At 59.7% G+C, this 27,656-nt stretch overlaps 3 protein-coding genes across 11 annotated transcripts in view; 2 read left to right on the top strand and 1 right to left on the bottom strand.

Annotated features, from left to right (window-relative positions):
• Positions 1–245: 245 nt before the first annotated feature.
• Positions 246–27,491, top strand: TRMT61A (tRNA methyltransferase 61A). Of its 4 annotated transcripts, XM_050798436.1 has the most exons (6): positions 246–249; positions 19,750–19,800; positions 20,483–20,842; positions 21,146–21,301; positions 23,076–23,342; positions 24,997–27,491. In XM_050798436.1, the coding sequence occupies exons 3-6, from the start codon at positions 20,512–20,514 to the stop codon at positions 25,266–25,268; spliced, it is 1,026 nt and encodes a 341-aa protein (XP_050654393.1). In that variant the 5' UTR covers positions 246–249; positions 19,750–19,800; positions 20,483–20,511; the 3' UTR covers positions 25,269–27,491. The 4 variants fall into 4 exon arrangements, with proteins under 4 accessions (XP_050654393.1, XP_050654392.1, XP_050654396.1 ...); XM_050798435.1 differs by lacking the exon at positions 246–249 and having other exon boundaries at positions 19,735–19,800; XM_050798439.1 differs by lacking the exons at positions 246–249; positions 24,997–27,491 and adding an exon at positions 24,485–24,895 and having other exon boundaries at positions 19,735–19,800.
• Positions 7,667–27,656, top strand: part of LOC126959427 (cytochrome c oxidase assembly factor 8) — a 75,411-nt gene continuing 55,421 nt past the window's right edge. Inside the window, exon 1 of the mRNA XM_050798444.1 lies at positions 7,667–7,670. The gene's annotated coding sequence lies outside the window, so the exon portion shown is untranslated. The remainder of the gene's footprint in view (positions 7,671–27,656) is intronic.
• Positions 10,168–27,656, bottom strand: part of CKB (creatine kinase B) — a 202,401-nt gene continuing 184,912 nt past the window's right edge. For 2 of the 6 annotated variants that reach the window (XM_050798425.1, XM_050798426.1), the window contains exons 2-8: positions 13,328–13,392; positions 12,834–13,038; positions 12,351–12,710; positions 11,796–11,967; positions 10,968–11,091; positions 10,624–10,813; positions 10,168–10,542 (exon numbers count right to left, since the gene is read on the bottom strand). In XM_050798425.1, the coding sequence (XP_050654382.1) occupies positions 10,364–10,542; positions 10,624–10,813; positions 10,968–11,091; positions 11,796–11,967; positions 12,351–12,710; positions 12,834–13,026 (1,218 nt within the window). In that variant the 5' untranslated portion in view covers positions 13,027–13,038; positions 13,328–13,392 and the 3' untranslated portion in view covers positions 10,168–10,363. Of the gene's footprint in view, positions 10,543–10,623; positions 10,814–10,967; positions 11,092–11,795; positions 11,968–12,350; positions 12,711–12,833; positions 13,039–13,089; positions 13,094–13,327; positions 13,415–27,656 lie in introns of those variants that run through there. The other 4 variants (XM_050798423.1, XM_050798430.1, XM_050798429.1 and 1 more) reach the window with 4 other exon arrangements.

Here is a 27,656-nt window from a genome sequence, read left to right as displayed (position 1 = left end):
TAGAGAGTCACACAGCCCAGGCAGTGTTTGGATTTCAGCCCCGGGAAAGAATAGCAGCCTGCCGCTTGGTGGCAGCATGTGAGCTGGGGTTTAGTGAGGAGGGGGGGCAGTCATGGGCAGTCATGTAGGCATCAGCAGTTCTAGCACCAGGCCGAGGCGAGACCCTCTGAGTGGAGTCCAGGTCATTAAAGGGCCTGAACGGGTCTCTCGCAGAAGGAGGAAAGCTGGTCCTGAGGTTGGAGCCAGGGGAAACTGGGGGCCACTGCAGGCGTTCTTTGTTGCCGTCGGCTTTGGTTCAGTAAGCTTTGTCGCTCTGTCGCCCAGGCTGGAGTGCAGTGGCCGGATCTCAGCTCACTGCAAGCTCCGCCTCCCAGGTTTATGCCATTCTCCTGCCTCAGCCTCCCGAGTAGCTGGGACTACAGGCGCCCGCCACCTCACCCAGCTATTTTTTTGTATTTTTTAGTAGAGACGGGGTTTCACCGTGTTAGCCAGGATGGTCTCGATCTCCTGACCTTGTGATCCGCCCGTCTCGGCCTCCCAAAGTGCTGGGATTACAGGCTTGAGCTACCGCGCCCAGCCAGTTCTGAGGTTCTTATTTGCGTTTCCGGCTCCCTGGGTATTCATTCATACCTGGTTTCTGGCTGTGGTGAAATGTCTTCTGACCAAGTGGGTTGACAAACAGGGGGCTTCACTGGAGCGGTGGCAGGGGGCGCGGTCACTGAACAGAGAAAAAACTCAACTCATCCTCATCTCTGAGGGGGCTCTTTCCCCCAGCCAGTGCCTTCTGCAATTTCCTGATCTATCTACATTCCACCCACTTAACCCACCTCTAAGAGTTATTTTAAAGCAGCATTCTAGAACCCATCTCTCAAGCAGGAGCGAAGTCTCCAGTGGCTCATCCTGTGCCTCTCCTGCGTCTGCAAGCACCTGCAGTGCCGGGACGCTCACAGTCCGCCCCAGGACCTGTGGGGAGAGTTCGGCTGCTTCTGCTGCTGCACATGCACATGGGCCTCCTCACCAACCACCCTGGCAGTCGCCTGCTCTTGGGAGCTTTAACTATTCGAGACTCAGTGGCCAGGCACGGCGGCTCGTGCCTGTAATCCCAGCACTTTGGGAGGCCGAGGTGGGCAGATCACGAGGTCAGGAGTTCGAGACCAGCTTGGCCAACATAGTGAAACCCCATCTCTACTAAAAATACAAAAATTAGCCGGGTGTGGTGGCACGTGCTTGTAGTCCCAGCTACTCGGGAGGCTGATGCGGGAGAATCACTTGAACACAGGAGGTGGAGGTTGCAGTGAGCTGAGACCACGTCACTGCACTCTAGCCTGGGCGACAGAGTGAGACTCCATCTCAGGAAAAAAAAAAAAAAAAAAAAGACTCAAGTATTTGAAGATTAAAAGTGTGTTCCCTCCCTGATTTCTTTTTTTTTTTTTTTAGACAGAGTCTCACTCTGTTGCCCAGGCTGGAGTGCTATTGCGTGATCTTGGCTCACTGCAACCTCTGCCTCCCAGGTTCAAGCAATTCTCCTGCAATCTCGGCTCACTGCAAGCTCCGCCTCCAGGGCTCAAGCGATTCTCCTGCCTCAGCCTCCCAGATATCTCCTGCCTCAGCCTCCCAAGTATCTGGGATTATAGGCGCCCACCACCACACCCTGCCTCATCCCTAAATTCTTGCTTCTCCCAGTTAAGCTGCCCCAGTTATTTTCAGGTGTTCTAGAACAAAACAAGAAGACTTCTCATCAGTCATTTGTTCATGTGTTCATTCATTGCAGCCATATTTTAAGGGTTAAGGTAGGAGAAGCTCCTCTGTGCTGACCCCTGGAGATACAAAAATAAGCAAGGTAAAACCTTCTGGCCTGGACCAGCTCATCGCACAGGGAGGCAAGGGGCACTGGTGTGATACTAGGACGGGCTGATGCTGCATTCAGGAAGACCAGGGCCCTGGCCAAAGGGAGCCGGGCCTGGGTGCAGGGGAGGCGTGTGGAGGAGGCGGTGCACCGAGTCTGCTCAGTGGAAGAGAGAGGAGTGGCACGTGCAGAGGCAGGCGCCAGGGGCCTGGCTCATCTCCGGCTCAGGCGCGGGGGCAGCAGCTGGGCCGCCAACTCCTGGGCAGGCTCACTCTTGTCACCAGCCCAACATGTTATGTCTCAGACACTGAGACACTGCACTTCTGTGAAGGGGCCTTCATTCCCCAGTACTCGTTAGGGAGTGACCTAGCAGGCTTTGGGCAGGGTTGTGCTGCTGCCAGACCAAAGCAGACTAATGCTGCACCAGACAGCCAGAGCCCGGCGACGCCAGAGAGCCTGGCATGAGACTGCCTGTGCTGGCTCCTTCCAGAGCAAGGCCTGCTCTGACTCGCCTCACCCTCCTCTCAGGAGGGAGCTGCCAGCAGGCGTGGGTAGGCGTGAGCACATTCTCAAAGCAGTTATGTTTTGCATGGAAGTCAGCTGGGAAGTAGGAGCATATGTAGTCATGTTCATTAATGTGGCACCAGAAGTCCCTGGGTGGAGGGTGCCTCAGAGACCATTTCCAACCTGCGACCACCCTCCACTCCACCCCTTCCCAAATGCACCTGTGCACTTGCAAGTTCTGCCCTGCCAGTCACTCCCCGGCTATAGGCTGGCCTCTGCTGCTCGTTAGCACACAGCTTGGCTGTCTCTGGGCCATGTGGTTCTCGTGCTCTCCACCCTAATCCATTGGCCACTCCTCTGCTACCTCCATTCTTTGGGCTCTAGAGGGCTCCGACAAGCTTGTCCCATGCTGCTCGGACATCTCAGCCTGTCGCCGTGGGTGGATGTTGCTGCTCCCCAGAATGGCGATGCTGTGTGTCCTTTTGTATTGACACCACTAAGTACATAGGATACATTTTGCTGGCTTGCATTTCCTGGTTCAGGAATGCCTTATCTGAAATGTTTGGGACCACCCGCACGTGTTTTGGGTTTAGGGTTTTTTCAGATTTTGGAATATTTATATTATACCTACTGGTTAAGCATCCCAAAGTTGAAAATCTGAACTCCGAAGTGCACATGCGAGCATTCCCTTTTAGCATTACATCAGCACTCGGGTTCAGATTGTGGAGTAGTTTAGATTTCAGATGTTTGGATTTGCGATACTCCACCTGTATATTTCATTAATTTCACCAAAACACTGGAACTTTGCTGACAAAGTAGTCATGTTATCCTGTGTCAAGGCCAGGAGAACGGAGGAAAGCAAGCACCATGCTCCTTTCTGACCTCAAGCAAGAGTGAAGAGGGTCAGACCGGACTTCTGGCCCCTCCGCCACAGCGCTTTGTCCCCCAGGTAGGCGCTGCTGCTGTGACTTGGTGGGGGCTGCAGCACAGGGGTCCCTCAGAAGCACAGCAGTTTTGGGGCCAGGCATAGTGGCTCACACCTGTAATGCCAGCACTTTGGGAGGCCAAGGCAAGAAGATCGCTTAGTCCAGGAGTTCAAGACCAGCCTGGGCGAGTAACATGGTGAGACCGCTGTCCCTACAAAAAAAATTTTAAAATTAGCCAGACGTCGCGGTGGCTCAAGCCTGTAATCCCAGCACTTTGGGAGGCCGAGACGGGCGGATCGCGAGGTCAGGAGATCGAGACCATCCTGGCTAACACGGTGAAACCCCGTCTCTACTAAGAAATACAAAAAAACTAGCCGGGCGAGGTGGCGGGCGCCTGTAGTCCCAGCTACTCGGGAGGCTGAGGCAGGAGAATGGCGTGAACCCGGGAGGCGGAGCTTGCAGTGAGCTGAGATCCGGCCACTGCACTCCAGCCTGGGCTGCAGAGCGAGACTCCGTCTCAAAAAAAAAAAAAAAACAAATTAGCCAGACGTGGAGATAGACTCTTGTGGTCCCAGCTACTGGGGAGGCTGAGGAGGAAGGATCACTTGAGCCCAGGAGATTGAGGCTACAGTGACCTGTGATCCTGCCACTGCATTCCAGCCTAGGTGACTTCAAGACCCTATCTCAAAAAAAAATAAAAAGTAATAAATTTTTTTTTTTTTTTTTTTTTTTTTTTTTTTTTTTTTTTTTTTTTTTTTTGAGACGGAGTCTCGCTTTGTGGTCCAGGCTGGAGTGCAGTGGCCGGATCTCAGCTCACTGCAAGCTCCGCCTCCTGGATTTACGCCATTCTCCTGCCTCAGCCTCCCGAGTAGCTGGGACTACAGGCGCCCGCCACCTCGCCCGGCTAGTTTTTTTTTTTGTATTTTTTAGTAGAGACGGGGTTTCACCGTGTTAGCCAGGATGGTCTCGATCTCCTGACCTCGTGATCCACCCGTCTCGGCCTCCCAAAGTGCTGGGATTACAGGCGTGAGCCACCGCGCCCGGCCAAAGTAATAAATTTTAAAGGAACAATTTTGGGTACGGATGAGTAGCACTGCCTTTATTATTTCTCTTTTTCTTTTTTTTTTTTTTTTTTTTTTTTTGGTTGAGTTGATTGCCATATTTACTTTCCTTTTGAGGATGTAACACATTTGAAGTGCCTTTTAATATGTTGGATAGTTGATGGGTCAAAGGTATTGACAAAACTAGACTTTTCATTTTAATTTTAATGGAAGTTTCTGTCTTTTTGCTGTAAGTTGTGTATTTCTGGAATGGCTTTGATGTGTGTTAACACAGACCACATATACCAGTAATGGATGCAGCTGAGTATAGGTGGAATGAGAACAATGAAGGAAGACCTAAGTCCTGCCCTGGAGGCAGGCCGCATTCTCAAGAGAGAAGGCTCACCAACTGAGCAGTCCTCTAATGGGGAAGAGATGAGGACAGAGCCCAAGGGGAATGGGGATGCAGAAGGAGGCCCTCTGGAAAGGAGGCCTGGGGCAGGCAGGGCAGTCCTCCCAGAGGGCATTCGGTTGATTGTGGGAAGCAGAGAGCAGACATGCAGGAGGGAGCCCTGCCCCAGGTTAGGCAAACAGGCAACAAACGCGTCTGGAGGAGTTGGTGCGATCCTGAGTGCAAGTGGGTGTGGAGTAACTGGAACCACTGGGCCAGTTCCTCTGCAAGCCCAGCAGGATCCCAAGCCAAGCCCCACACTGCATGAGGTTCATGAGGTAGAACAGGGTTGCAGCCCCATCACCACAGCAGGAATAGTGCCAGCACCTCAGGAGCTGGTGCCAGGCTGCACACACACCCCACAGTGCCAAGGATGGCCTTGTCCTCACAACCTGGGTGGCTGCTGGAGCACCTTGACACCTGGCCACCCCTGGCTGCATGGGAGTCTTGGAAATGGGCTCCCACAGCCAGGCAGCTGCGTGCAGGCTGGAAACCAGGGCGTTGTCACTCAAGCAGAGGAGAAAATGGCTGCTAGGGGAACACCAGCATCCATGCCATGAAGGTGAATCAGAGACAGGTCCCGCTGGCAGCAGCACTTTTATCTTTTGGGGGCCTTAAAGTTAATTTTTGTTAAGCCTTGAATTTTGGTAAATCCCTAGCCCTGAAAAGGGTGTGGAAATCAGGACTTCTGAACCCAAGCAAAACAATACAAAGTTGGGTTTGGGGGAAAAGGTGGAAAGAGTCCAACCAGTTGGGCACAGTGGCTCACACCTGTAATGCCAGCACTTTGGAAGACTGAGGTAGGTGAATGGCTTGAGCCCAGGAGTTTGAGTCCAGCCTGGGCAACATGGCAAAACTCCGTCTCTACAAAGAAAAAAAATAGAAAAAATTAGCCAGGTGTGGTGGCACGTGCCTGTAGTCACACAGCTACCTGGGAGACTGAGGTGGGAGGATCACCTGAGCCCAGGGAGGTCAAGGCTTGAGTGAGCAGCGATCGCACAACTGCACTCCAGCTTGGGTGACGGAGTGAAACCCCGCCTCAAAAAAAAGGTCAGTGCAGAAAGCCTTGGCCGGGCGCGGTGGCTCACGCCTGTAATCCCAGCACTTTGGGAGGCCGAGGCGGGCGGATCACAAGGTCAGGAGATCGAGACCACGGTGAAACCCCGTCTCTACTAAAAATACAAAAAATTAGCTGGGCGCGGTTGTGGGTGCCTGTAGTCCCAGCTACTCGGGAGGCTGAGGCAGGAGAATGGCGTGAACCCGGGAGGCGGAGCTTGCAGTGAGCCGAGATCGCGCCACTGCACTCCAGCCTGGGCGACAGAGCGAGACTCCGTCTCAAAAAAAATAAAAATAAAAATAAAAAAAAAAAAAGGTCAGTGCAGAAAGCCTCTAGCCAGACTGACAAGTACGCGTGTAAAAAATCTCAGCCTGGCCGGGTGCGGTGGCTCACGTCTGTAATCCCAGCACTTTGGGAGGCCGAGGCGGGCAGATCACCTGAGGTCAGGAGTTTGAGACCAGCCTGACCAACATGGAGAAACCCCATCCCTACTAAAAATACAAAATTAGCTGGGCATGGTGGCAGGCGCCTGTAATCCCAGCTACTCTGGAGGCTGAGGCAGGAGAATCTCTTGAACCCAGAAGACGAAGGTTTCCGTGAGCCAAGATCGTGCCATTGCACTCCAGCCTGGGCAATGAGACCAAACCTACGTCTCAAAAAAAAAAAAAAAAAAAAAGGCCTCAGCCTTCTCAGCAGTGCCAAAAAAGCCTCACTTTTCTAAGCTGAAATGCTGTCATCTGCTCAGTGGAAACCTCACAGCCAGAAGACTTCTTGCCAATCAAATTACTGTTTTCTTTTTACCTGTGGGAAAGGAGATTAACTTCACATCCATGTGGGTCCAATGTGCAGCCCCCTAAGGGTGCTCTGGGAGGCTTTAGGAAGTGCCTGCTGGCTCGAAATAGAAATGCAGAAACAGCAGCCTGCTGGGCAAGTGCAGCCTTTTAAGCCACTGCTAAGACAAGCAGGTCCCAACCGTGGGAGGCTAGAATGTTCTTAAAAGAGCAGTGAGCCGGGCGCGGTGGCTCACGCCTGTAATCCCAGCACTTTGGGAGGCCAAGGCGGGCGGATCACTTGAGGTCGGGAGTTCGAGACCAGCCTGACCAACATGGAGAAACCCCATCTCTACTAAAAATACAAAAAAATTTGCTGGGTGTGGTGGCACATGCCTGTAATCCCAGTTACTCAGGAGGCTGAGGCAGGAGAATCGCTTGAACCTGGGAAGCGGAGGTTGCGGTGAGCCAAGATTGCGCCATTGCACTCCAGCCTGGGCAACAAGAGCAAAACTCGATCTCAAAAGCAGTGAAAAGAGCCCAGGAGTTGGAGCTGGGCGACACTGGGCCGATTCTTTCTTCCTCTCGGAGCCTGAGTTTCCCTGTCTGTGAGAGGCCTCGGGCTGTGGTAGTGGTAGAGTCCTGCTGCTTCGGTGGGCTTCTACGGACTGGAACACATGACAGCGTTTTTTACAAAACACCATTTAAAAAATTATTTTGGCTTATATAAGTAATACATGTGCCCTGTAGAAAATTTGGAAAATAAAGTATAAAGAAGGAAATCACCTGTTACCCCACCACCCACAGTGACTACTGTTCTTTGGGGTTTTTCCATACATATTCTGTGTGGGATCTCAGAGCACAAGCTGTTTTATAACCTGCTTCTGCGCCTGAGCTTTTCTCAGCGTGTCACCACCTCACTAGATCCCTCACACTGTCGTCCCTGTCTGCACAGGACCCCAGAGGAGGGGTGGGGCTGCAGCCAACTCTTCAGTGTCGGCAAGCCCTTACAGTTTCCTTCTCAGTAATTGTGTCACTTCTATTTCTCTAGGGCAACGGGACTTGAAGAAGGGGGGCTGTTTTGCCCCCCAAGAGGCATTTGTCAGTGTCTAGACTTTTGATTGTCGTAAGTTGGGGAAGCGAGGACTACTCGCATGCAGCGGTTGGAGGCCAGGGCTGCTGCTGGATGTCCTGCAGCGCACAGGATGGCCCCCACTAGAGTCGTCCGGCCCAAGTGTCTGGAGCGCCACTGTGGAAACCCCGCCGTGGACTCATTCCCTAGCTGGGGAGTCCCTGAGTGGACAGGAGGGACAGCTGAGGGGGGGCTTGGTGCAGCCAGACTGCCCTGCAGGGAGATGGCTCCAACACCCAGGACGTCTTCCTGCATGCTTGCCACCCCTAGGTACTGTCCTTTGCTGCCCACGTTTGACAGTGCTTTCTAGGAGAATTGCCCGTTAAAGTCTCCGGAGGCCGAGGAAAAGGATGGCTGTTGAGACTGTTGGAGGTTTCGGGGAACTAGTGGCACAGGCAGACAGGATTGTCGCTCCCCTCCTGAGGGGAGTGTATATTAGGCCCTGCCTGGTCCCCAAAAGAGTTAATGCAGCAAGATAAAATATGTGAGGCACAGGGAGGAGAGTGGGCCCCAGAGAGTTGGGGTTCCAGGCCCTGTGGGCTCCACGGGCCAGCCAAGGCCCCACCCACCTTCAGAGTTTTACTGCCTCAGAAGTCGTTCTGAGCCAGGCCCAGCCCTCTCAGCCTTCCCGGACAGTGCATTGAGAGGCCTGCACGGGGTGATTAGGGGTTCCGCTTGTTTGCCCACTGGTGGTTCTAGGAGCACCCCACTCTGAGAGTCCACATGGGAAAAGGGGAGCATGGAAACACAAGAAGTGACAGTCCTGCCCAGCCATGCCCTCAGCCCTGTGTTCACCTCACAGTGGGGCCCACGCCACCCCAGGGATAGTCGGGCGGGCTCTGCCCAAGTGGTGAGGGGGACTGAGCCAGCAGGAGCAGCAGGAGGGGCTGCAGCGGGAGCAGCTCTTGAACAGGAAGAGGGCAGCGATGACGAGGTCCCCTGGTGGTGGGGCTTTGCTGGCCAGGTACCCACTGGGTCAGTACTGCTTCCTCACTGCCCTCAGCCTCCCCTTTCGAGAGGGGTCCACTTCCTGTGCTCACTTCAGGCTCTTCATCCCAGCCCTGCTCCCGAGACTCCAGACTGTACAGCTCGGCCTGGCCTGGCCTGGGCCTTCCTGGGAAAAGGCTAAGCCAGAAACTGGCCCCTGTGCCCAGGCTGGTCAGCCAGGGAGGGCCCAGTCTAGGGTCCAAAGAATGGATGCAGAAGTGCCCCCAGCCTTCTGCACCAGGGGACCTGCCCCCTATGTCTCTAGCCTACCAGGTGTTCACTTAGGGAGGTGGACACTTCAACCCTGCCCTTAGGGCCCCCCACATGCCGAGCCCAGCAGCACATTCGGGGATGTACCCCACTGCTGCTCCTGGACCCCAGTGTCTAGGTTGACAATCCAATCCCCTTGTGTGCCAAGGAGGTGAGAGGCCAGTGATCCGCAACTCAGGTGTCCAGGGACGCAGTGGGTGTGGAGATGCAGGATGAGGCCTGCCCCAAACCCTGATCCCCAGGGGTGGGGCGGAGGAAGCCCTGGCCAGTAGGTGGCAGCACAGGCTGCGTCCTTGGAGCTTGGGAGCTGGAGGAAGGTGGGGAGCAGGATTCCTAGCCCCCGGCTGCGTCACCCGTCCACCTCCACTCCCTGAGCTGGCCGAGCCCCTCAGGGTGCCCAACCATAGTAGGAGCCCTGAGCCAGAGGCTGGGCAGGGACAGCAGCAACTGGCAACTAGAGTGAGTTGCAGGGGGTTGGGGGGAGGTTGCATGAGGGACCAGGGAGACCAATCCCTAAACAGCCCCAACCCTCCTTCTGCCTACCTTGTGGTCCCACCTTGAGGCCAAGGGGCTGGACACCCAGAGGCCCCCGAAGTGGCTGCCAGTGAAGGGGGGACCAGTGGTTCCCCAGGGCTGCTAGAGGATCTTGAGGGCTGAGCCCAAGGGCCAGTGGGGTTGGGGGGCTGTTCAGCCTGAAGGCTGAGGCTGGGAGGGAAGAGAAGATAAGAGAGTAGGTGTTGGCGGGGTAGGAGGGAGGTAGGGAGATGTCTGGATCTGATAATGTTGCAGCTTGGAAGACTGGAGGAGGAACCCAGTTGGAGGGACCGGAAAGCTCTCAAGTTTCTGAGCTCAACCCCCACCTCCACTATCCCTACCTCCCCCACCCTGCAGGATGAGCCCAAGGAACGTGCTAGGCTCCATACCCAGGCCTGAATGCCCTCAGATGCTCAGGCCTGGAGCTCCTCCCTCATTCTCCCCAGTGTTCCTGCCTGCACAGCCCAATAGACATGAGGAAAGGGGCCCATGGACTAGGTGGGACAGGCAGAACAGAGTGGCCACCTGCTGGCTTCTGTCCCTTCTCACGGAAGGCAAGGCCCACGGCAGGCCCAGGACTCAGACTCCTGGGGCCTGGCTGCTGCCCTTCCCCCTCCCCCCTGGGAAAGGAGAGGCACCACTCAGAGGCAGGCAGGCCAAAACCCTAGTTTATTTCAGCATCAGCAGTATCTTAGCCATCAAAAAAATAAACTCTACCAAGGGTGACGAAGTCTCTACAGCAAGGCTAAGGGCTCGCCAGGCGGCGAACATCAGGGGTGCATGGTGGGCACTGCCCAGGCAATAAGTTAGGAAGCAGCAGGGCTGGTGTCGGGTGTGGGCCGGGCTTCACTTCTGGGCAGGCATGAGGTCGTCGATGGCCTGGCCCTGCTCCAGCCGCTGCTCCATCTCGATGAGCAGCTTCACTCCGTCCACCACCATCTGCACCAGCTCCACCTCCGAGAAGCCCAGGCGGTCAGCGTTGGAGACATCGAAGACCCCGCCCACTGCAGCCGTGTCCACACCGCCTGGGGAGACAGCAGGTCAGGGCGGAGGAAACAGGGCTGTCCAAAGGCCAACAGGAAGCCTGCAGCACCCGCCCTGCTCACCTGTGCCTCGCTTCTGAAGTCGTAGCCGCTTAAGCACCTCTGAGAACTTCTCATGCTTGCCCAGGTGGGGCAGCTTGATGTGCACTCCTGCCCGCAGCCCTGTGCCCAGGTTGGATGGGCAGGTGAGGATGTAGCCCAGGTGAGGGTTCCACATGAACTCATAGTTCTTAGACTTGAAGAGAGTTTCAATCTGCAGACGGAGAAAAGGGTATGAGGGAGAAGGCCTGCCCGAGACCCCCACAGGCCCTGAGACTCCCAAGTCCCAGAAATCCCCCAGGGGGACTGATGTGGCACCCACATCCCTGCTGGAGCCCTGGGGTCTGGGCCTGCCCCGTCCCTGGCACCTGGGTGAGGCCGGTGCAGAAGCGGGTGAACACCTCCTTCATGTTGCCCCCCTTCTGCATGGAGATGACCCGCAGGTGGTCCTCCTCGTTGACCCACACCAGGAAGGTCTTATTGTCATTGTGCCTGCGGGAGGGCTGGTCTCAGGGCATATCCAGAAAAAAACCCCAGGCCGTCCCCAGACCAAAGGAACTTCCCAAGTCCCCGAGGTGCTGCTCGCAACCGTGCCCTGGAGCAGGGGCTGCTGCCAAGACTCCGCCCAACACGGGGCAGGCGGGGCCGAGACGCCTCACAGTGAGCAGAACCCCGGCTGCCATCACGTCGTGCAGTGGTCTGAGGTGGGGCAGGGCCAGGGACCGCCAGGACAGCCCCGCCCGCCCCCCACAGTGGGGGTAGGAGCCCTGCCCCCGGAGAAGCTTCTGCGTCACCAGCCCCTGGTAGAATCCCAGCGACTGAGGAGTGAGAAAACAAGGAGCTCCAGCTCCCGAGGGGCGTCGGGCAGAGGCGCCAGGGGCCCCGCCCCCACCTCACGTCTCTAGAGGGGCTGAGTCCTGAACCCCCAGGGGCCTGGGCCCAGTACCTTAACGCACCTGCTCGGCCAAGGTCACCTGCGCGGGAGGCGCAGCACGTAACCCAGACCCGGAGCGCGGCCGGCCCCTCCCTCCTCCTCCTCCTCCTCCTCCTTCTCCTCCTCCTCCTCCTCCCTCTCCTCCTCCTCTCCTCCTCCTCCTCCCTGCCGCGAGGGGCCCCACCCCGGCGAGGGGGGCGAGAGGGAAAGGGGAGGCGGCGGAGAGGGCGGACGCCGCGAGAGGGCGCAGAGGGACACGCACCAGATACCGCGGGCGTCGGGCCAGTCGCGGGCCATGCCCGAGGCCAGCAGCAGAGGTGACACGGGCTTGTCGAAGAGGAAGTGGTCGTCGATGAGCTGCTGCTGCTCCGCCTCCGTCATGCTCTTGAGCGCGTAGTACCGGCCCGCCAGGTCGCCGTCCAGGCTGGACAGGGCTGCGGGGCGTGCGCTCAGGACGCTCGGCTGCCGCGCCCGCCCCTCCAGCCCACAGCGCGGACCCGCCCGCCCCCGTGCTTCACCCCGGGGGACGTCAGAGGCCCCCACCCGCCCAGACTTGCGGGCGTCCAGTCCTCATGGCCCGGGAGACGGTCCCAGTCGGTGACCCCGCGCCAGGACCCGCCCTCCCTGGGCCCCAGGCCGCTGTGGGCGCGGGGCTGGGCCTCCGTCCCTCGGTCCCTCCGGGAAACTGAACCCAGGGGCGCGCAGATAAGAGCGCGGCGGCGGCTGCCGCTCCCAGGCGACATAAACAAAAGCGGGCGGGGACCGCGCCGGGAGGGGCACGCAGCCGCCGCCGACCCTTGGCCCGCCCGGCCCCTACCTTCCACCGCGAGCTTCTCGATGGCGCGGCGCTCCCCGCGGCTGCAGTGCGGGGGCAGGCAGAAGCCGCGGATGCTGCGGCCCGTGCGCACCCGCGAGCTCAGCACGTAGTTGGGGTCCAGGTCGTCGCCGCCCTGGGGGGCGAGACGGGAGTGAGCGCCCGGAGACCCCGGCCCGGCCCGCCCGGCCCGCCCGCCGCCCCGCACCTGCAGGTTGTCGGGGTTGAGGTCGGTCTTGTGCTCATCGCTGGGCTTGTAGCCGCCGTGCCGGTCCTCGATGATGGGGTCGAAGAGATCCTTGAACACGTCGTAGGACTCCTCGTCGCCCGCCACGCAGCCCACGGTCATGATGTACGGGTGGCCTAGGGGAGGGGGCGCGGGACGGAGACAGTGACGTCACTGCCGGGCCCGAGCGCGCTGCTGAGGACCGTGCGGCTGCGCGCGGGGAGGGGGCGCCGGGACCCCGGCCCCGAGGGGTCGCGTACCCGGGTTGTCCACGCCTGTCTGGATGACGTCGTCCAGCGTGAAGCCGCTCGGCGTGCTCTTGGCGCGCAGCTCCGCGTACAGCTCGGGGGTCAGCACCTTGGCCATGTGGTTGTTGTGGGCGCTCAGGTCCGGGAACTCGTCCTCGGCGGGGAAGCGCAGCTTCAGCGCGTTGTGGCTGTTGGAGAAGGGCATGGCGGCGGCGGGCTGCGGGGAGACGCGAGGTCAGCAGGGACCGGCAAGCCGGGGTTCCCGGACTCCCGCGTACCACTCAGGCCCCCGCCGCCGGGCCCCTCGGCGCCCCCGGGACGCGGCCAAGGTCAGAGGGGTCCGCAGCGCGCGCGGGGAGCGCCATCATCGCCCGGGACCCCCGGCCGGTCCGGCGCGCGCTCCAGGCAACGCGCCCGGAGCGCGTGACGCCGCAGCGCCCGCGCCCCCTTTGCACGCAGCGCCCCTAGCCCCGGCGCCGACGCCCCCGGCCCCCGGGCCCACTCACCGGGCGGCCGGGCGGGGGCGGGGGCGCTCCGTCCGTCGGCAGCTCCCGGAGCGACGCAGGCGAACAGCGGCCGCTCCGCGCTCCCGCGGCTCTTAAGGGACGCAACGAGGGCCGCCCATTGGCGGCTATTTATAGCCCATTCATTCCATTGGCCCGCGCCGCGGGGTGGTGCCGCCGCTTTGTCCGCCGCCCGCAGCCCCTGACACCCCCGGCCGCCCACCCGAGCCGTCTCCCCGCTGGGACCCCGCGCAGCTTGCCCAGTCCCCCGCCCAAGACCTCGAGGCCGAAACCTCAGATCCTTGAATATCTGGATCCCCTCGCACGCCCTTGCCTCCGAGCGGGAAACTGAGGCGGAGAGCCTCTGGGCACTCGAGGACGCTCGGGTTCATCCGCATCCTCCAGCCTGCCCGCCTAGTCCAGCCAGCCCCCGCGGCGGCGGCGAGGGGCCGGGCGAAAGCGTTCAGGGCTTCCGCAGCAGGTACTGCCCCCACCCCACCCCCGGCCAGTGCGAGCTGGCCCGGAGCCGCCGACCTTCCTCAAGGTGCCCGCAGGCATCTCCTGGGCGATCTTGGTGCAAAGCGAAGGCGCGCGGGAGGCGCAGTCTGGCTGCGGCCCAGCCCGGGGGCACCCACGGTGCCCTGACCTTGGACAAGTCCTGGGGCTCTGGGGAATGCGAGCCAGAAACCAGGCGGACACTGTGGTCTTAAGAGGCCGCTGGCAAGTGCAGCCTTGGAGTTTCCAGACCCCAGCCCTGGGCCCTCTTCGCAGGGGACAAGCTCACCCGAACCCCAAAGGCAGTCCCCAGAGACTTCTGGCAAGGATGAGAGGAAACGCTAATAAACAATAAGCATAAATGCGATTTAAAGAAGAAGAAGAAAAAAAAAATCTCACGAATAACTAGAGTCATGCAAATTAAGCAGTGACTCCACCTCTCCCTACCCCCAGCACTCCCAGATCGACTCCAGCCAGTGCTGGCTATGAGTTGGAATGAGGGGAGACAGGCGTCCGCACGCTGCCTGCAACTTGAATTGCTGCCTGCTTTTTGCAAGGTAATTTGGCAGAATCTATTAACATTAACAATGTTGGAACTCCGTGACCCAGCAATCCCCCTTCTAGGAATGCAGCCCTTAGAAAGGATGTCTCAGTTCTCTCCACTAATGGACCAAGAGATCTGTGGAGGGAAAAACAAACACATCTGGATACAACCCGATGCCCATCAGGCGGGACTGGCCAAGGGTAGGAAGGCACCTGCTTGCTATGGAATATTATGCAGCTGTTAAGAGGGGGAAGTGGAGTATGTGGGGTTAATATCCATTAAAGACCCTCATCCGTTGCTCTGTGAATAAAGCAAGGAAGGGGGGAACCCTTATCTGTGGGTATATTTGATATAAATCCCTCCAGCAGTGGCACAGTGAGCACCTGCCCGGTGCCAGCCGCTGGGGATGCGTCAGGCAGCAAGGTACACAGCGCCTGCTGCTGGCTGGAGGAAGACTGGCCATGAGCCAGCAGTCCAGCAAACCAGATGACATCACATCAGTGCTGCTGGGGTCAGGGGGACACAGAACACTGCAGTTCCGGGTATAAGGGATCCCAAATAGATGCCTCTGAGGAGAAGGCACCAGAGCCAAGGCCCAAAGGCAGGGGAAGCCCATTCACCTCTGCCTATGTTAGCATCTATGTGTGGGCCCTGCCTCTTGTCTCATCCCCATGCTCACTGCAGAGGAGACACATGCCTCTTTGCTTCTTAGCATACTTCATCCTGTTCCAAGTCAGCATTTTTTAGACTAATAAAACCAACCGATGTAAAAAGGCAAATGGCCTCTCTGGGCTGGCCAGACAGCAGGTGTCCCTTAAGCCTGGAATTCCTGCACTCTGTGCCCCATGCAGCCTCTTCCCCTAATTTTAGATATTTCTGCAGCTGCCACCCACTACCCCACAAAGCCTGAAGGGCTTAAGTTTCTGTTTCTGGAAGGGATAGCTGCAGCCCCTGGAGGCAGACTTGGGGGACAGGCTTGGGGGCCACACTCAGGACTTCCTCTGTCTTCAGCATCTGCAGCTTCTCAGAAGGCCACCCCTCCCCTCTCTCACCCTCCTGGCTGACAGCCTAACCTGCTTCCCCAGGCCCCCCATGGGAAAGGACCTCCTTTCTCCTTTCCTGAAGGGGGCCAGCCCCTCCACACCTGTGGGTATTTCTCATCAGGTGGGACGAGAGACTTAGAAAAGAAATAAGACACAGAGACAAAGTATAGAGAAAGAACAGTGGGTCCAGGGGACCGGCGCTCAGCATCCGCGACCCGCGCCGGCACTAGTCTCTGAGTTCCCTCAGTATTTATTGATCGCTATCTCTACTATCTCGGTGAGGGGGATGTGGCAGGACTATAGGGTAATGGTGGGGAGAGGGTCAGCAGGAAGAGATGTGAACAAAGGTCTCTGTGTCATAATAAGTTTAAGGAAAGGTGCTGTGCCTTGATGTGCATGTAGGTCAGATTGATGTTTGACTTTACACAGACATCTCAGTGCAGTAAAGAGCAGTATTGCCACCAGCACGTCTCAACTCCAGCCATAAGGCGGTTTTCTCCTATCTCAGTAAACAGAATGTACGATCGGGTTTTACACTGAGACATTCCATTCCCAGGGACGAGCAGAAGATAGATGCCTCCCTCTTAACTGCAAAGAGGCCTTCCTCTTTCACTAGTCCTCCTCAGCACAGACCCTTTACGGGTGTCAGGCTGGGGGACAGTCAGGTCCTTCCCTTCCCACGAGGCCGTATCTCAGGCTGTCTCAGTGCGGGGAAACCTTGGAAAATACCCAGGCTTTCTTGGGCAGAGGTCCCTGCGGCCTTCCGCAGTGCATTGTGTCCCTGGGTACTTGAGACTGGAGAATGGCAATGACTTTTACCAAGCATACTGCCTGCAAACACATTTTTAACACAGCACCTCCTGCACAGCCCTAAATTCATTAAACCTGGAGTCAACACAGCACGTTTTTTCGAGCACAGGGTTGGGGCTAGGGTTACAGATTAACAGCATCTCAAGGCAGAAGAATTTTTCTTAGTACAGAACAAAATGGAATTTCTTGTCTTCTTCTTTGTACATAGACACAATAACAGTCTGATCTCTCTTTCTTTTCCCCACACTTCCCCTCCACAGGCAAGGGCAGAACTGCAGAGGGGAGGTCCAGAGGGCAGGGCTGCCTATGGCAAGCAGTGAGCCGGGCACTGGGGCGGCTCCGGGCTGGGGCCGCTGGCAACCCTCAGCCTTTTGAGGTGGGTATTTTTGTCCCCAGTGTGCAGACAGAAGATCATTTTATTTCTGTTTTTATTCTGTTGAGACAGGGATCTCGCTGTGTTGGCCAGACTGGTCTCAATGTGCAGATAGATCAGAAGTTGGGTGACAGAGGTGTCCAGTGATGGGCCCAGAAATCCTGCCACCCTCCCAGAGCCCGGCCCTGTACTAGCCTGCCTGGGGCAGACCCACAGTGCAGGGGGCCAGGCAGCTGTGATGGGGGCAGCAGCAGCAGATGACAGTGGGGAGGTGGCCCTCAAGGCCTTCAGACACAAATGTCAGGGTGAGACCCCCCAGGCAGGGGCTGATTGGGAGCCTCAGTGGCCCCCAGAGCAGGGGCACAAGGGGAGGGGTCTGGAAGGTGGCGGCCTCCCCTCCAGCTGACTCCCGTCTGCAGACCCCTGCTCTCCCCAGGGCCCACAGGAGCTGCTTTGGCAGCATCCAGGCAGGAGGCTGGATGATGTTACCAGGCCAGTGTTTGGTCCAGGTTCCTCAGAAACCACACCTGGTTACACATGAACCACTGGGCCTGGAGGGGGCTTCGAAGGAGGCCCAGGCCTTTTATCCACAGAACATGAGCCCGCTCCGCAGGGCAGGCCCAGGGCAGGCTGCAGGTAGGCACCGGGAGCCATCCTTGGAGTCTGCTCCCAGAGTACAGCCGGAGGCAGCATTGCTTCCTCCCAGTGCCCTGCCGCTGACTTCTGCAGAACCCAAAGAGGAAGTGGGCTGAGGTCAGGAGAGGACAGGGGCTGACTGGGGTTCACAGAGCACAGTGGGGTAGGAGGCTGTGCTGGTCAGTGGGGAGGGGGGACTGCAGTCACGTGGTCCCTGCCAGGCATTTGGGCAGAGCAGCCTCCCCAGTGGGCATCTTCCTGCCTGTTCCCACCTTTCTTCAAATCAGCCACTGGTTCTCTGAAGCTGGTTTACTGGCTTTAACTATTAATTAATTAATTAAGAGATGGGGTCTTGCTATGTTGTCCAGGTGGAACTCCAACTCCTGGCCTCAAGCAGTCCTCCTTCCTCAGCCTCCTCAGTGCTGAGCTTTGTGGGTTGACTGGCTTTAAATCCTAATCCCACTTTGACCTCACTGGCTGTGACCTTAGGCAAGTTATTTAAGCTCTCTGAGTTTCAGTTTCCCCATCTGTGAAGTGTTCCCTCCCTCCTAGGATCCTGGGGAGAATTCAATGTGATGACACAGCTGCGCATCCACAGCATCGGCTCTTGTTAGGGGAGCCCCAGCACAGACTCTGCACAGGGGCTCATCAGCTGGGGTAGAGGCGGTGGTTCTGCTTGAGGACTCAGGCTGGGGACTGGGGCAGGCTCAGATGGAGCAGGTGGGCAGGGCTGAGGAGGCTGCCTGGAGGAAGCAGCACTGGAGGAGTTGACCAGCCATAATGGACAGAGGCAAGTCGGAAGTTGGAACCAAGGGAAACCACCACCGAGTCACCAAGTCCTAACTTAGGCCCTTATAGGCACTTGGCCTTGACTCCACACCACAGCTGAGAGGCTGGGGAAGAGAAACTCAAGAGAAGTGGAAAGTCAGAATCCCCCAGGGGAGAAATTAGGGGGTGACTGAGGGGGGTGCACCATCAAGGGAGACAAGCACCCGCTCGAACACAGGCTGGGGAGCTGCGGATGGCTCTGGGTTGTCTCAGCGTTGAGAGCAGAAGGCAGGGAGGCCATGAGGCAGAGGGACAGGCAGTTGGTGGCCAGTGTGGTGGCCCCACAGGGATAGGAGCCCACAGAGTGGGAGGCCATGGAAGGCCTCTCGTCAGCTCACTCCTGGGGGCTCTCAGCCGCAGCTAGGGCAGGGACACAGAGGGGCTGAGGTTGGAACCCCGGGTTTCCATGATGGACCCTGAGAAGCCAATGCAAGGGCCACAAACACCGTGGCCTGGCCTGCCCCAGAGGCGAGAGAGTTGAGAGTGTTCCACAGGCTGCCGGGGCTCCAGAGCAGAGCTTGCTCTCAAGGAGCCTGGCCACCTCATTTTACCAGGCTGCAGTGGCTGAGTGACTGGGGAAGGTGGCCTAGGGTCATTGCTAACTGGCTTGGGTTCGGGCATAGGCTAAACCCTAGGCTGGGTAGGGGAGTCTCTGTTCCTCTCCAAGCTCTGGTCCTGGGAGCTAAGGGCTGGAGGAAGAAAATCTGTGTCCCCTGCCCCCGCTCCCCTGCACACACACTCCACAGAGAAGCCAGCTGGGAATGGCATTGCTGAGACAGAACACCACTCCCGCTTCCCTTTTTTGCCTGTCCTCCAGCAGCACCTCCTCCAGTCTCCTGCTCAGGCTCCTCACCAGACTCCAAAGTGGGCCCAAGTCATCCGGTTCTCATTATGCCTTGGTTCCCAGGAGGGGATACATGACTCCCTCTCCCTCCTAGAAGCAGCTCTGCACTCAGGAGAAGGTGCCCCCGTCGGGGGAGGCAGGGCCTGGGCGGAAGGCCACTTCTGCAGACTTTTCCAGGTCCCCATCTGCTGCACAGAGCTCTGGCTGACCCTAGCCCGAGCCTTTTAGGACGGCCCCTTGACCTGCGATTCTTTTCTGGAATTCATCTTAGGGCCCAGTCAGGGGTGTTTCCAGAGCAGTCTGCAATAACAAAATGTCTATGGCAAAGTGTACTCATAGAGGACTGGGCAGTGAGCCACGGGCCAGCCCTCTGGTGGATCTCCAGGGGCTGTCGAAGGTGTCCGGGACAGCAGTGACAGCCAGGCCTTGGCTCCTGCCGCCCTTCAAATGTGCCTGGGTGCGATGGCGACCCGCGGCCGGCGGGGCGGGGGGACCTTTGGTTTGTTTGTTATTATTTGTAGAGATGGTGGGGTCTCACTACGTTTACCGGGCTGGTCTCGAACTCCTCAGCTCAGAAGAACCTCCCGCCTCGGCCTCCCAAAGCGCGGGATCACAGGCGACAGCCACCACGCCGGCCGGCCGCCATGTGGATTTTGTACAGTCTTTCGATCTTCCAGCGACCAGCAAGTGTAAACAGAGCAGCTCACATGAGGCAAGAAGTCGCCCAGGAAACGTCCTCTGGGAGGGGCGGGAAGGGCAGCCTGGCGCTCCCAGGATCCCGTGCGCGGAGGGGGCGAAGCGGGGCGCGACGTCATCAGCGGGCGCGGAGCCGGAAGTGTTGTGGCCGCCCCCGTCGCGCGTCGCGGAGGCACGTGTGGAGCCCCGGCGGCGGGAGCGTCGCAGGTGAGACTCCGCGGGGCCCAGGGTGGCAGGGCGCGGGTGAGAGTGGCCCGGGCCGAGCGCGGCGCGCAAGTCCTGTTCCTCCAGCCTCGCATGGGTGGCCCCCGCCGGCCCGGCCTGGCCCCTTACTGCCTCTGCACCGGCTGGGCGGTGTTTGCGTGGACGGCCAGCTCTGAGTCACCAGCCCCTTCCTGGGGAGCCCTTACCCCTCTGTCATACCCTGCTACCCAGCCCCTGTGCGGGAGACCGGGGCGAGGAATCAAGCCTGGCTTGGAGGTGACCTCATTGACCATTTGCCTCTCCCACGCCGGTGGACACCTCGGAAAGGCGCTTCCTCCTCTCACACCTGGGGAATGGGAGTCAGACTCATGGAGAAGGGTGATGGGAGGGTCGGGTCCTCACTCCGGAAATCCTTGGGACCGACCTCCGCCATTGCCAAGCCTCTGTCTTTTCATCTCTGCTTTAGGCTCATAGTCCCTGTCTCTTGTCCTAGACCAAAAAAGGCTTCAGAGGCCAGGCCAGAGTGCAACGCTATTGGGCTCCCTGTCAGGCAGTTGCAGAGACTGAACTAGCCACACCCCGCCCATGCCCACTGCTGGGATGTAGGCCTCGAAGCCTTCTACCTAGACCCCAGACCCTCATCCTGCCTCCTGACTTGCTCATACCTACACACACCCCTCCCCAGGTCCTTGGCACTTGCCGGACATTAGCACCATGAGCTTCGTGGCATACGAGGAGCTGATCAAGGAGGGTGACACGGCCATCCTGTCACTGGGCCATGGTGCAATGGTGGCAGTGCGTGTGCAGCGTGGGGCACAGACCCAGACCCGGCATGGTGTCCTGCGGCACTCAGTTGACCTTATCGGCCGCCCCTTCGGCTCCAAGGTGACGTGCGGCCGAGGTGGCTGGGTGTACGTGCTGCACCCCACGCCGGAGCTCTGGACGCTGAACCTGCCGCACCGCACACAGATCCTCTACTCCACAGACATCGCCCTCATCACCATGATGTTGGAGCTTCGGCCCGGCTCTGTGGTCTGTGAGTCTGGTGAGTTCCTCAGGCTGCCTCAGTTTAACTCGGAAATTGACACAAAGGTGGAGGTCAGAGCCTCCAGCCTGCACTTCCTACAGACAGATGTGGCTCCTCAGTTTCTATTTTCACATCTTTCCGGGACGCGGACAGCAGGGAGTGAAGGTGGAGGCAGGGAAGCCCGTTAGGAGGCTGGTGCTGTAACTGGAGTGAGAGGTGGCTGTAAATGGACCAGGGGGAGCTGGGGAGGACTGGTGCTCTAGTGAGGGTCCTGCTTGCCTTGGTGGGGTGTGGCCAACTTGATGCTTGGCGCTGTCCTAGGTGCTGACCGTCAACCTCTAGTTCTCGGTGCTGATGGTGAAGCAGAGAGAGTTGCCCCTTCTGGAAAGAGGCCAGGGCTACCCCAAGGAGCTCACTGTAGGTGGAGAGTGTTCCCATCCTCATCTATGATCAGATCCTCACCTGCCACCAATGAATGTGAGCACCATTGTCATTGAGTCCAGGGCCTGGGCTGTGGGAACCCTGCACACATACAGGTGCTGCCCGGTGCAGTGATTGAAGCCAAGATTGGCCCCAGGCACTTAGGCGTCTAGGTTGTTGGTGGCATGTTCCTCACGGGCAGGAGAGCTAGGGTTCAGGTTCACGAAGAGTGCCTAGCACGGCCATGCTGGCTTTCTGAGGGCTGCAGGTCACCGTGTCCCTCTCTGGGGTGTCTGGGTGGGAGGGGTGGAGAGCAGGACTTAGCCAATCCCATCAGCTGCTGCTCGTGTGCATCCTGTGGCGGGTGCTGGCCTCTCCGCCCCTGCCCCACTCTCGCGAGAGAGCTCAATCAAGCAGCACGCTTCTTCTGGCCTCCTCAGATATGCCAGGTCCCCTCCTCGGAACCGTGAACAAGACAGACCAGGTTCCTGCCCTCGAGGAGCGGGGACACAGCCTGGGTGAGCGGCTCAGTGCCACTGGTTACTGTGAAACTTGTGAGACAGGGCTGCGTGTCTGAGGGGGACCCAGAGTGGGGTCCCTCCAGCTAGGCCAGGCAGGGAAGACCTCTCTGAGGAGGGGACATTTGAGTTGAACATGATGAGAGGGGGCCTGCGAAGAGCCGAGGGACAGCGCCACCAAGGAGGAACATGCCGAGGCCCTGCAGTTGGAGTGTGCTGCCGAGTCAGGCTCAGTGGGGGAGGCAGAGGGGCTGGGAGTGAGGTTGGAGGGGAGGCGAGCTCCACCCTGGAGGCCAGCAAGTCTGACTTGCCCCTGAGTGGGAAGGAGGCATGGCCAGGCTCTGCGGGGGGGAATAGGCAGCAGACTAGGAGCACCTAGGGGAGGGGCTGCTCCCTAAAAAGAATGTGGGAGGTGGCAGGACATGGGATGGGACAGAGGCAGTGGAAGCACCTCTATGGGTCTGGCCCAAGCGCTTGCGATGCTCAATGCAATTTGGGTTCGAGGGATGGGTAGCAAGTGTGCAGTAGCTGCTCTAGCAGGAATCTCGAGTGGAGGGGCCTGGGGATGGGAGTGACATCAGGTAGATGACCCCTGAAGGTGGAGCAGGAGGAAGGACGCAGGCCCTGGCCCTTTCCACGGGACAGGAAGTCAAGCAGAGGGGCCATCCGGAGGGAAGCTGGGGCAGGTGTGCTGGGGAGGACTGAGGCTGTGTGGCTGGTGGCCAGGCCCTGCGTCCTGAGTCCAACCAGGCCACGGCAGAGCCCCAGCCCCCGTGTGGTGGGGTCAGGCTTAGGCAGGCTTGGTGGGGGTGGGCTGGACCAAGGGGACCAAGGAGCTTCTGGGGAGAGGTGGGCATGAGGACGGGCAGGGTAGGCCACCGTTGATGGGGACTGAGGAAGGGATTGGCCATGCCTGGAAGGAGACAGGGCTGAGCGATGGGATGGGCCTCTCTGTTCCCCCTGCACATATTTCCCCTGAGGCTCCAGTCAGCTGGGCTGCTCTCAGTGCCTATACATGCGCCAGGCGGGATAGGGCAGGGTTGCCACTGGCCTGGCCTGTGCCCACAGCGGACACCACAGCATACACAGCCTGTCAACCCCAGCTCACCCCTAGACAGGGCGCCCAACCCAAGGCTAGCCCAGGGCTCTAGGCAGCGGGGACCACACAGCCCTGGAGTAACGCCCGCCTGTAATCTGGGGTCCTCCCGAGCACTGTGTGGGTCTCCAGGGTGAGGTAGGGGTTGTTTCCTGGGAGGCTGTGGGTCCCGAGCAGTCCCAACTGATGCCTTGCCCTTCCCATCTTGTCCTGCCAGGCACCGGCAGTGGCTCTGTGTCCCACGCCATCATCCGCACCATTGCACCCACGGGCCACCTGCACACAGTGGAGTTCCACCAGCAGCGGGCAGAGAAGGCCCGGGAGGAGTTCCAGGAGCACCGTGTGGGCCGCTGGGTGACTGTGCGCACCCAGGATGTGTGCCGCAGCGGCTTTGGCGTGAGCCACGTGGCCGACGCCGTCTTCCTGGACATCCCGTCACCCTGGGAGGCTGTGGGCCACGCCTGGGATGCCCTCAAGGTCGAAGGTGCACTAGGGGTTCCGGGAGAGGTACAGCCCGGGCGGGGTTGGGGCAAGGGTGCAGGACTGAGGGGTCCAGAAACCAAGCCACACCATGGCAGTGGCTAGGCCAGGGCCTCGTCTTGGCCTTAGATGAGGAGTGGGTCAGGCTGGCCAGGGGAGGCAGAGCTGGGGAGGATGGGCCGATGGGGAGGATGTCAACCCCCGATCGGGAAAGGTGGCAGTGCCACCCAAGTGCAGGGCAGGCCCGGCTGGCGGTGTGTGGAATCCCCTGCCCATGCTGTTTCCCGAAGTCTCTCCTCCCACGAGCTCTGGAGCCCAGGGAGCTGGCCCCTTTTAGGGAAGATGCTGGGTGCGGAGGCGGGGCAGCCGTGGGGAAGGTCGGGCCTCAAGCCAGGGAGGTGGCTGGGATGCCAAGGTTTTTCCCTTTTCTGGAGAAGGAGCAGTTCAGGCAGCAGGGGCCCCTTCTTCCCAGCTGAGAGTTGCATTGTGAGAGGGTGGAGGGTGGGGATGTGGGGCGCCCCGCCCCACCTCAAAGACTAGCCGAGGCCCTGTACGGACAGCAAGGCCATGGCCGGGGATTCCCTGCTGGCTCTGGCCCAGCCCTGACTCCTGGGTGCTAGTCTCTGCTGAGGCCTTGGGGTAGCTGTGGGGATCTCCACGCTCTGCCTCCTAGGCTCCCTGCTCTGGGGACACTTCTGGGCCTGGACCGTAGTCCCGGGGAGGCTGAACCCAGCAGAACCCCTCCTGGGGCCCCCATGCTGCCTTTGTGACTCCTTCCTCCGGAGTGGCCCGGGGAACCTGCGCCTGCCTCTGGGACCTGTCCCTTCTCCTGCCAGCTCCCCCTTCTGGGTCCAAAGGCTCCAGGCTCATTCAGGGGCCTGGCGTCTCCTGCTGGTCACTGGAGCCCATTGGGGAGGGTGCGGTGCACTCAGCCTCGGTGCCCTGTCTAGGCTGTTGTCACACAGAAGGTGCCTCCTCTAACCCTGAACCTCCCAGCGGCCCCGTGTCAGGGTACACCTGAGGGGACCAAGCCTCAGGGACATTTGAGGACATTTGTCTGGGCCATACCTCTACGCGGCCCTGGCTTCCCCAGGTCCTCCCAGCCAGGACAGGAACTGACCCGGGCTGGGTTCTCATTCACTGCAGGCCAGGCCAAGCGAAGCCCGCGGCTGCCCTGGTGGGAGGCGGCAGGGAGGGGCTGTCATGCTCAGGCTGTGCTTCGAGTAGGCGCCTCCTGTTCCCGGGAGCAGTGACAGCCTCTGATTTCCTGTGACAGCAGCGGCCCCCGCACCGCCCCGCGCTGCCGTGCTGTCAGAGCTACTCTGGGCCCAGCGCTCCAGCAGCCCCGTGGAAGGCAGGAGAGCAGTGCCCACTGTGCGCCAAGTGAGACAATGGCGGCACAAGCTTGACCCAGTGCCTGGCATGTGGGAGGGCCTAGTGCAGCTAAGCTGGGTGACATGAACAGTGGCGCCAGGCCCCATGGTGGGCTGCCAGTTGAGGGCCAGGCCCCTCTGCCCTGCATCCCAGCTCTCTGGAGAGCTTGCAGTCTGCGTTGGGACCATCTTAGGTTGGCCTCAGACCCTAGGGTGGGAGTTCAGGGATGCCAGGGCCAGACAGGCCACTTCTGCCCTCTGACCCTCGCGTCCTGTTTCCCACAGGTGGGCGCTTCTGCTCCTTCTCGCCATGCATCGAGCAGGTGCAGCGCACGTGCCAGGCGCTGGCGGCACGTGGCTTCTCGGAGCTGAGCACCTTGGAGGTGCTGCCACAGGTCTACAACGTGCGCACTGTCAGCCTGCCACCACCTGACCTGGGCGCAGGCACAGATGGCCCTGCCAGCCCTGACACTGGCCCCTTCCGCAGCGGCACGCCCATGAAGGAGGCCGTGGGCCACACTGGCTACCTGACCTTCGCCACCAAGACCCCAGGCTAGGGCGCCGCCACCCAGGGCATCAGGGAGCTGGGAGCACCGAAGGGCTGGGCAGGGAGGCCAGAGGCACCTTATATGGTCTGCAGTGCTTGCCAGACACAGATGGTGGGGCGGGGCTTGGGGGCCTCCTGGGTGGCCAGAGCGGGACGGCAGGAGGGGTGGCTATGATGGAGGAGGAGTGCTGGGGCTGGGCCTCAGCCATTGCTGTCCAGTCCCGCGGCCCATCCCAGCTGCTGTTTGTTGCCAATATGAGTCTCCACTGTCACAGGCTCCCCTGGATGTTGAGGCCAAAGGGTGCAGGTGGGGGAGTCTGACCCCCTCCCAGGTGGGCCTAAGCAGGAAGAGGGTGGGGGAGGGAGGGGGCATTGTCCCCGAGGCCATGCTGCATCTGACCCCTGAGCCCCCACGGCCCTGGCTGCCCCACAGGGCCTGAGACCATCTCGTGTTTCTCCAGTTCCCGGGCCGAGGCTCCAGCCTGGGCCAAAAGCTGGGATGAGATGACCCAGGATCCCTGCCCTGCCCTCCCCAGTGCTAGGAGACCAGGCCAGCCCAGGAACCAGGGAGGTGACCCTGCTCTCTGGCCTTCAGGCTGACGTCACAGCACTGGGCTCAGCCCAGGCCTGCGTCCACTCAAGTCCAAGAGGCGGGGCAGCCCCCACCCAGCCAGAGCCCCTTGACACAGGCCAGGCAGCGCTGCGGAGAGCAGCAGCAGAGCGGGTTGTTCGCCACAGGCGACCAGGCAAGCGTGTCGGGGCTAGGGTGTGAGTGCCAGCCTGTGAGTCCCGGAACTATGTGGGCACCCCTACCCCTCACAGAAGCCAGGGCATGGAGGAGGCCCCCCCACGGGACAACAGTGTAGGGTCCAGGAGGTGTGTCCAGGACACCTTCCAGGGACAGTGCCTATGTGAACACCTCTCAAAGGCGAAGGGGGCATTTTCCAAAGCGGGGACAGAGGGTGGGACGCCCAGGCTGGGGGGCTCTCCTCGCCCGCCCTGGTGTGTGACAGCCTCAAGGGAGGACCGGTGCCTATGTCAGCCATGGGGTCCTTGGAGCTGCCACTGGTGCCTAGGGGGCCTGGGTTTCAGCCCATGGAGTCAGCGGCTGTTGGGAGCCTCAGCGGCTGTAGGGGCCTTGAGTGCTGTGCTGGCAGGCACTGAGTGTCAGTGATGAGCAATAAACGTGCCGTCCCTTCTGTGCTGCATGATTCCTAGCGGCCAAGGCCACCCCCACCCGCTGTCCAGGCCAGCCCTGCCTGCGCTCTGCCCCTGGTCCCTGCTCCTGCCTGTCCTGGTTTGGCATGATGGGTGCTCCAGACTCCAGGACAAAGGGGCAGATGTGTGGCCATCCCCATCTGGCTGCAGAAAAGCCCACTTGTCCCTGGGGTTGGGGTGGTCCAGGAGTGCTGGGCCTTCCTCCACAGCCCCGGGCTGGAATATTCAGTGTGGCTGCCTGGGTTACTTGCATGAGCCCCTGAAGGAAGGGTCCACCCCAGGCCGCCTGGTCCCCACGAAGTGTCACACTGTGGGTCACTGGGGGCTGTGGCTTATGTGGTCGGGGAATCCTGTGTCCCTGAGGGTTGCTCAGCCCTGTTCTGAGGGCTTGTCCTCTCCTTCCAGGACACAAGCCTTCCCTCTAACCTTGTTCCTCACCTGGGGCACAGAGGAGGGGCCCCCGGTCAGGTTCAACATGGAAGTGGGTGACCCTAATGCCAGGAGCTTTGGGGTTAGGCTGTGCCTGGGGTGTCATGAACTGGGTGGCTCACACCCCGAGGTCTCAGTTCCCCCAAGCCTGCCCTGCCCCTCCGGGCCACAGCAGAGGCCTGCATGCTGTCTGACAGGTGAACACCAGGAGGTGTTTCTTTGAGGCGCAGCTCCACGGTTTATAGGACACGTAAGCCTCAGGCACTGTAGGGTCCAGGTTGTGCCCATTTTCCAGCCAGGACTGGTAGCCCATGTGGCGGCCCTGGGTGAGTCACCAGGATCCGCACATGGAGAGCGGAATCCACCCTTAGTTGTCCCAGCCCACCCTTAATTGTCACGTGGGACAGAGTCGCTGTCTCAATCCTCTCAAAGCCCTGCTGCTCTGCCCTGCACACAGGCCCCCATGACGACCTTGAGCCTCCAGGCATCCACCGCCACCCACCAAATAGCTGGGCCTCACCCCACTCCCTCAGCTTGGATCCTCACCTGGCCTTGAGCCAGCCTTAAACTCCTGTATGTCCTTCAAGACCCCTTCAAATGTCCTTTTCTCAGCATGCTTCCCCAGACCATCTAATGCCCAGGCGGGAGAGTCCTGCACACCATGGCCCGAGGGAGCCCCCACAGCAGAGGAGCACAGCCCAGTTCTGTGATGGGAGCCTGACTTCCAGGGGCAGCGCTGGGCCCATGGCCG

The sequence above is a fragment of the Macaca thibetana genome, chromosome 7, assembly GCF_024542745.1.
Source record: "Macaca thibetana thibetana isolate TM-01 chromosome 7, ASM2454274v1, whole genome shotgun sequence".
Classification (NCBI taxonomy): domain Eukaryota; kingdom Metazoa; phylum Chordata; class Mammalia; order Primates; family Cercopithecidae; genus Macaca; species Macaca thibetana.
The sequence above is the reverse complement of the archived record's forward strand: the minus strand, read 5'-3'. Positions and strand labels throughout refer to the sequence as shown.

Coding starts and splice junctions, on each gene's coding strand:
- TRMT61A (XM_050798436.1), top strand. CDS start 20,512: ATGAGCTTCGTGGCATACGAGGAGCTGATCAAGGAGGGTGACACGGCC. Junction 20,843..21,145: donor CTCTGTGGTCTGTGAGTCTG/GTGAGTTCCTCA, acceptor GCGCTGTCCTAG/GTGCTGACCGTCAACCTCTA. Junction 21,302..23,075: donor CTCACCTGCCACCAATGAAT/GTGAGCACCATT, acceptor TTGTCCTGCCAG/GCACCGGCAGTGGCTCTGTG.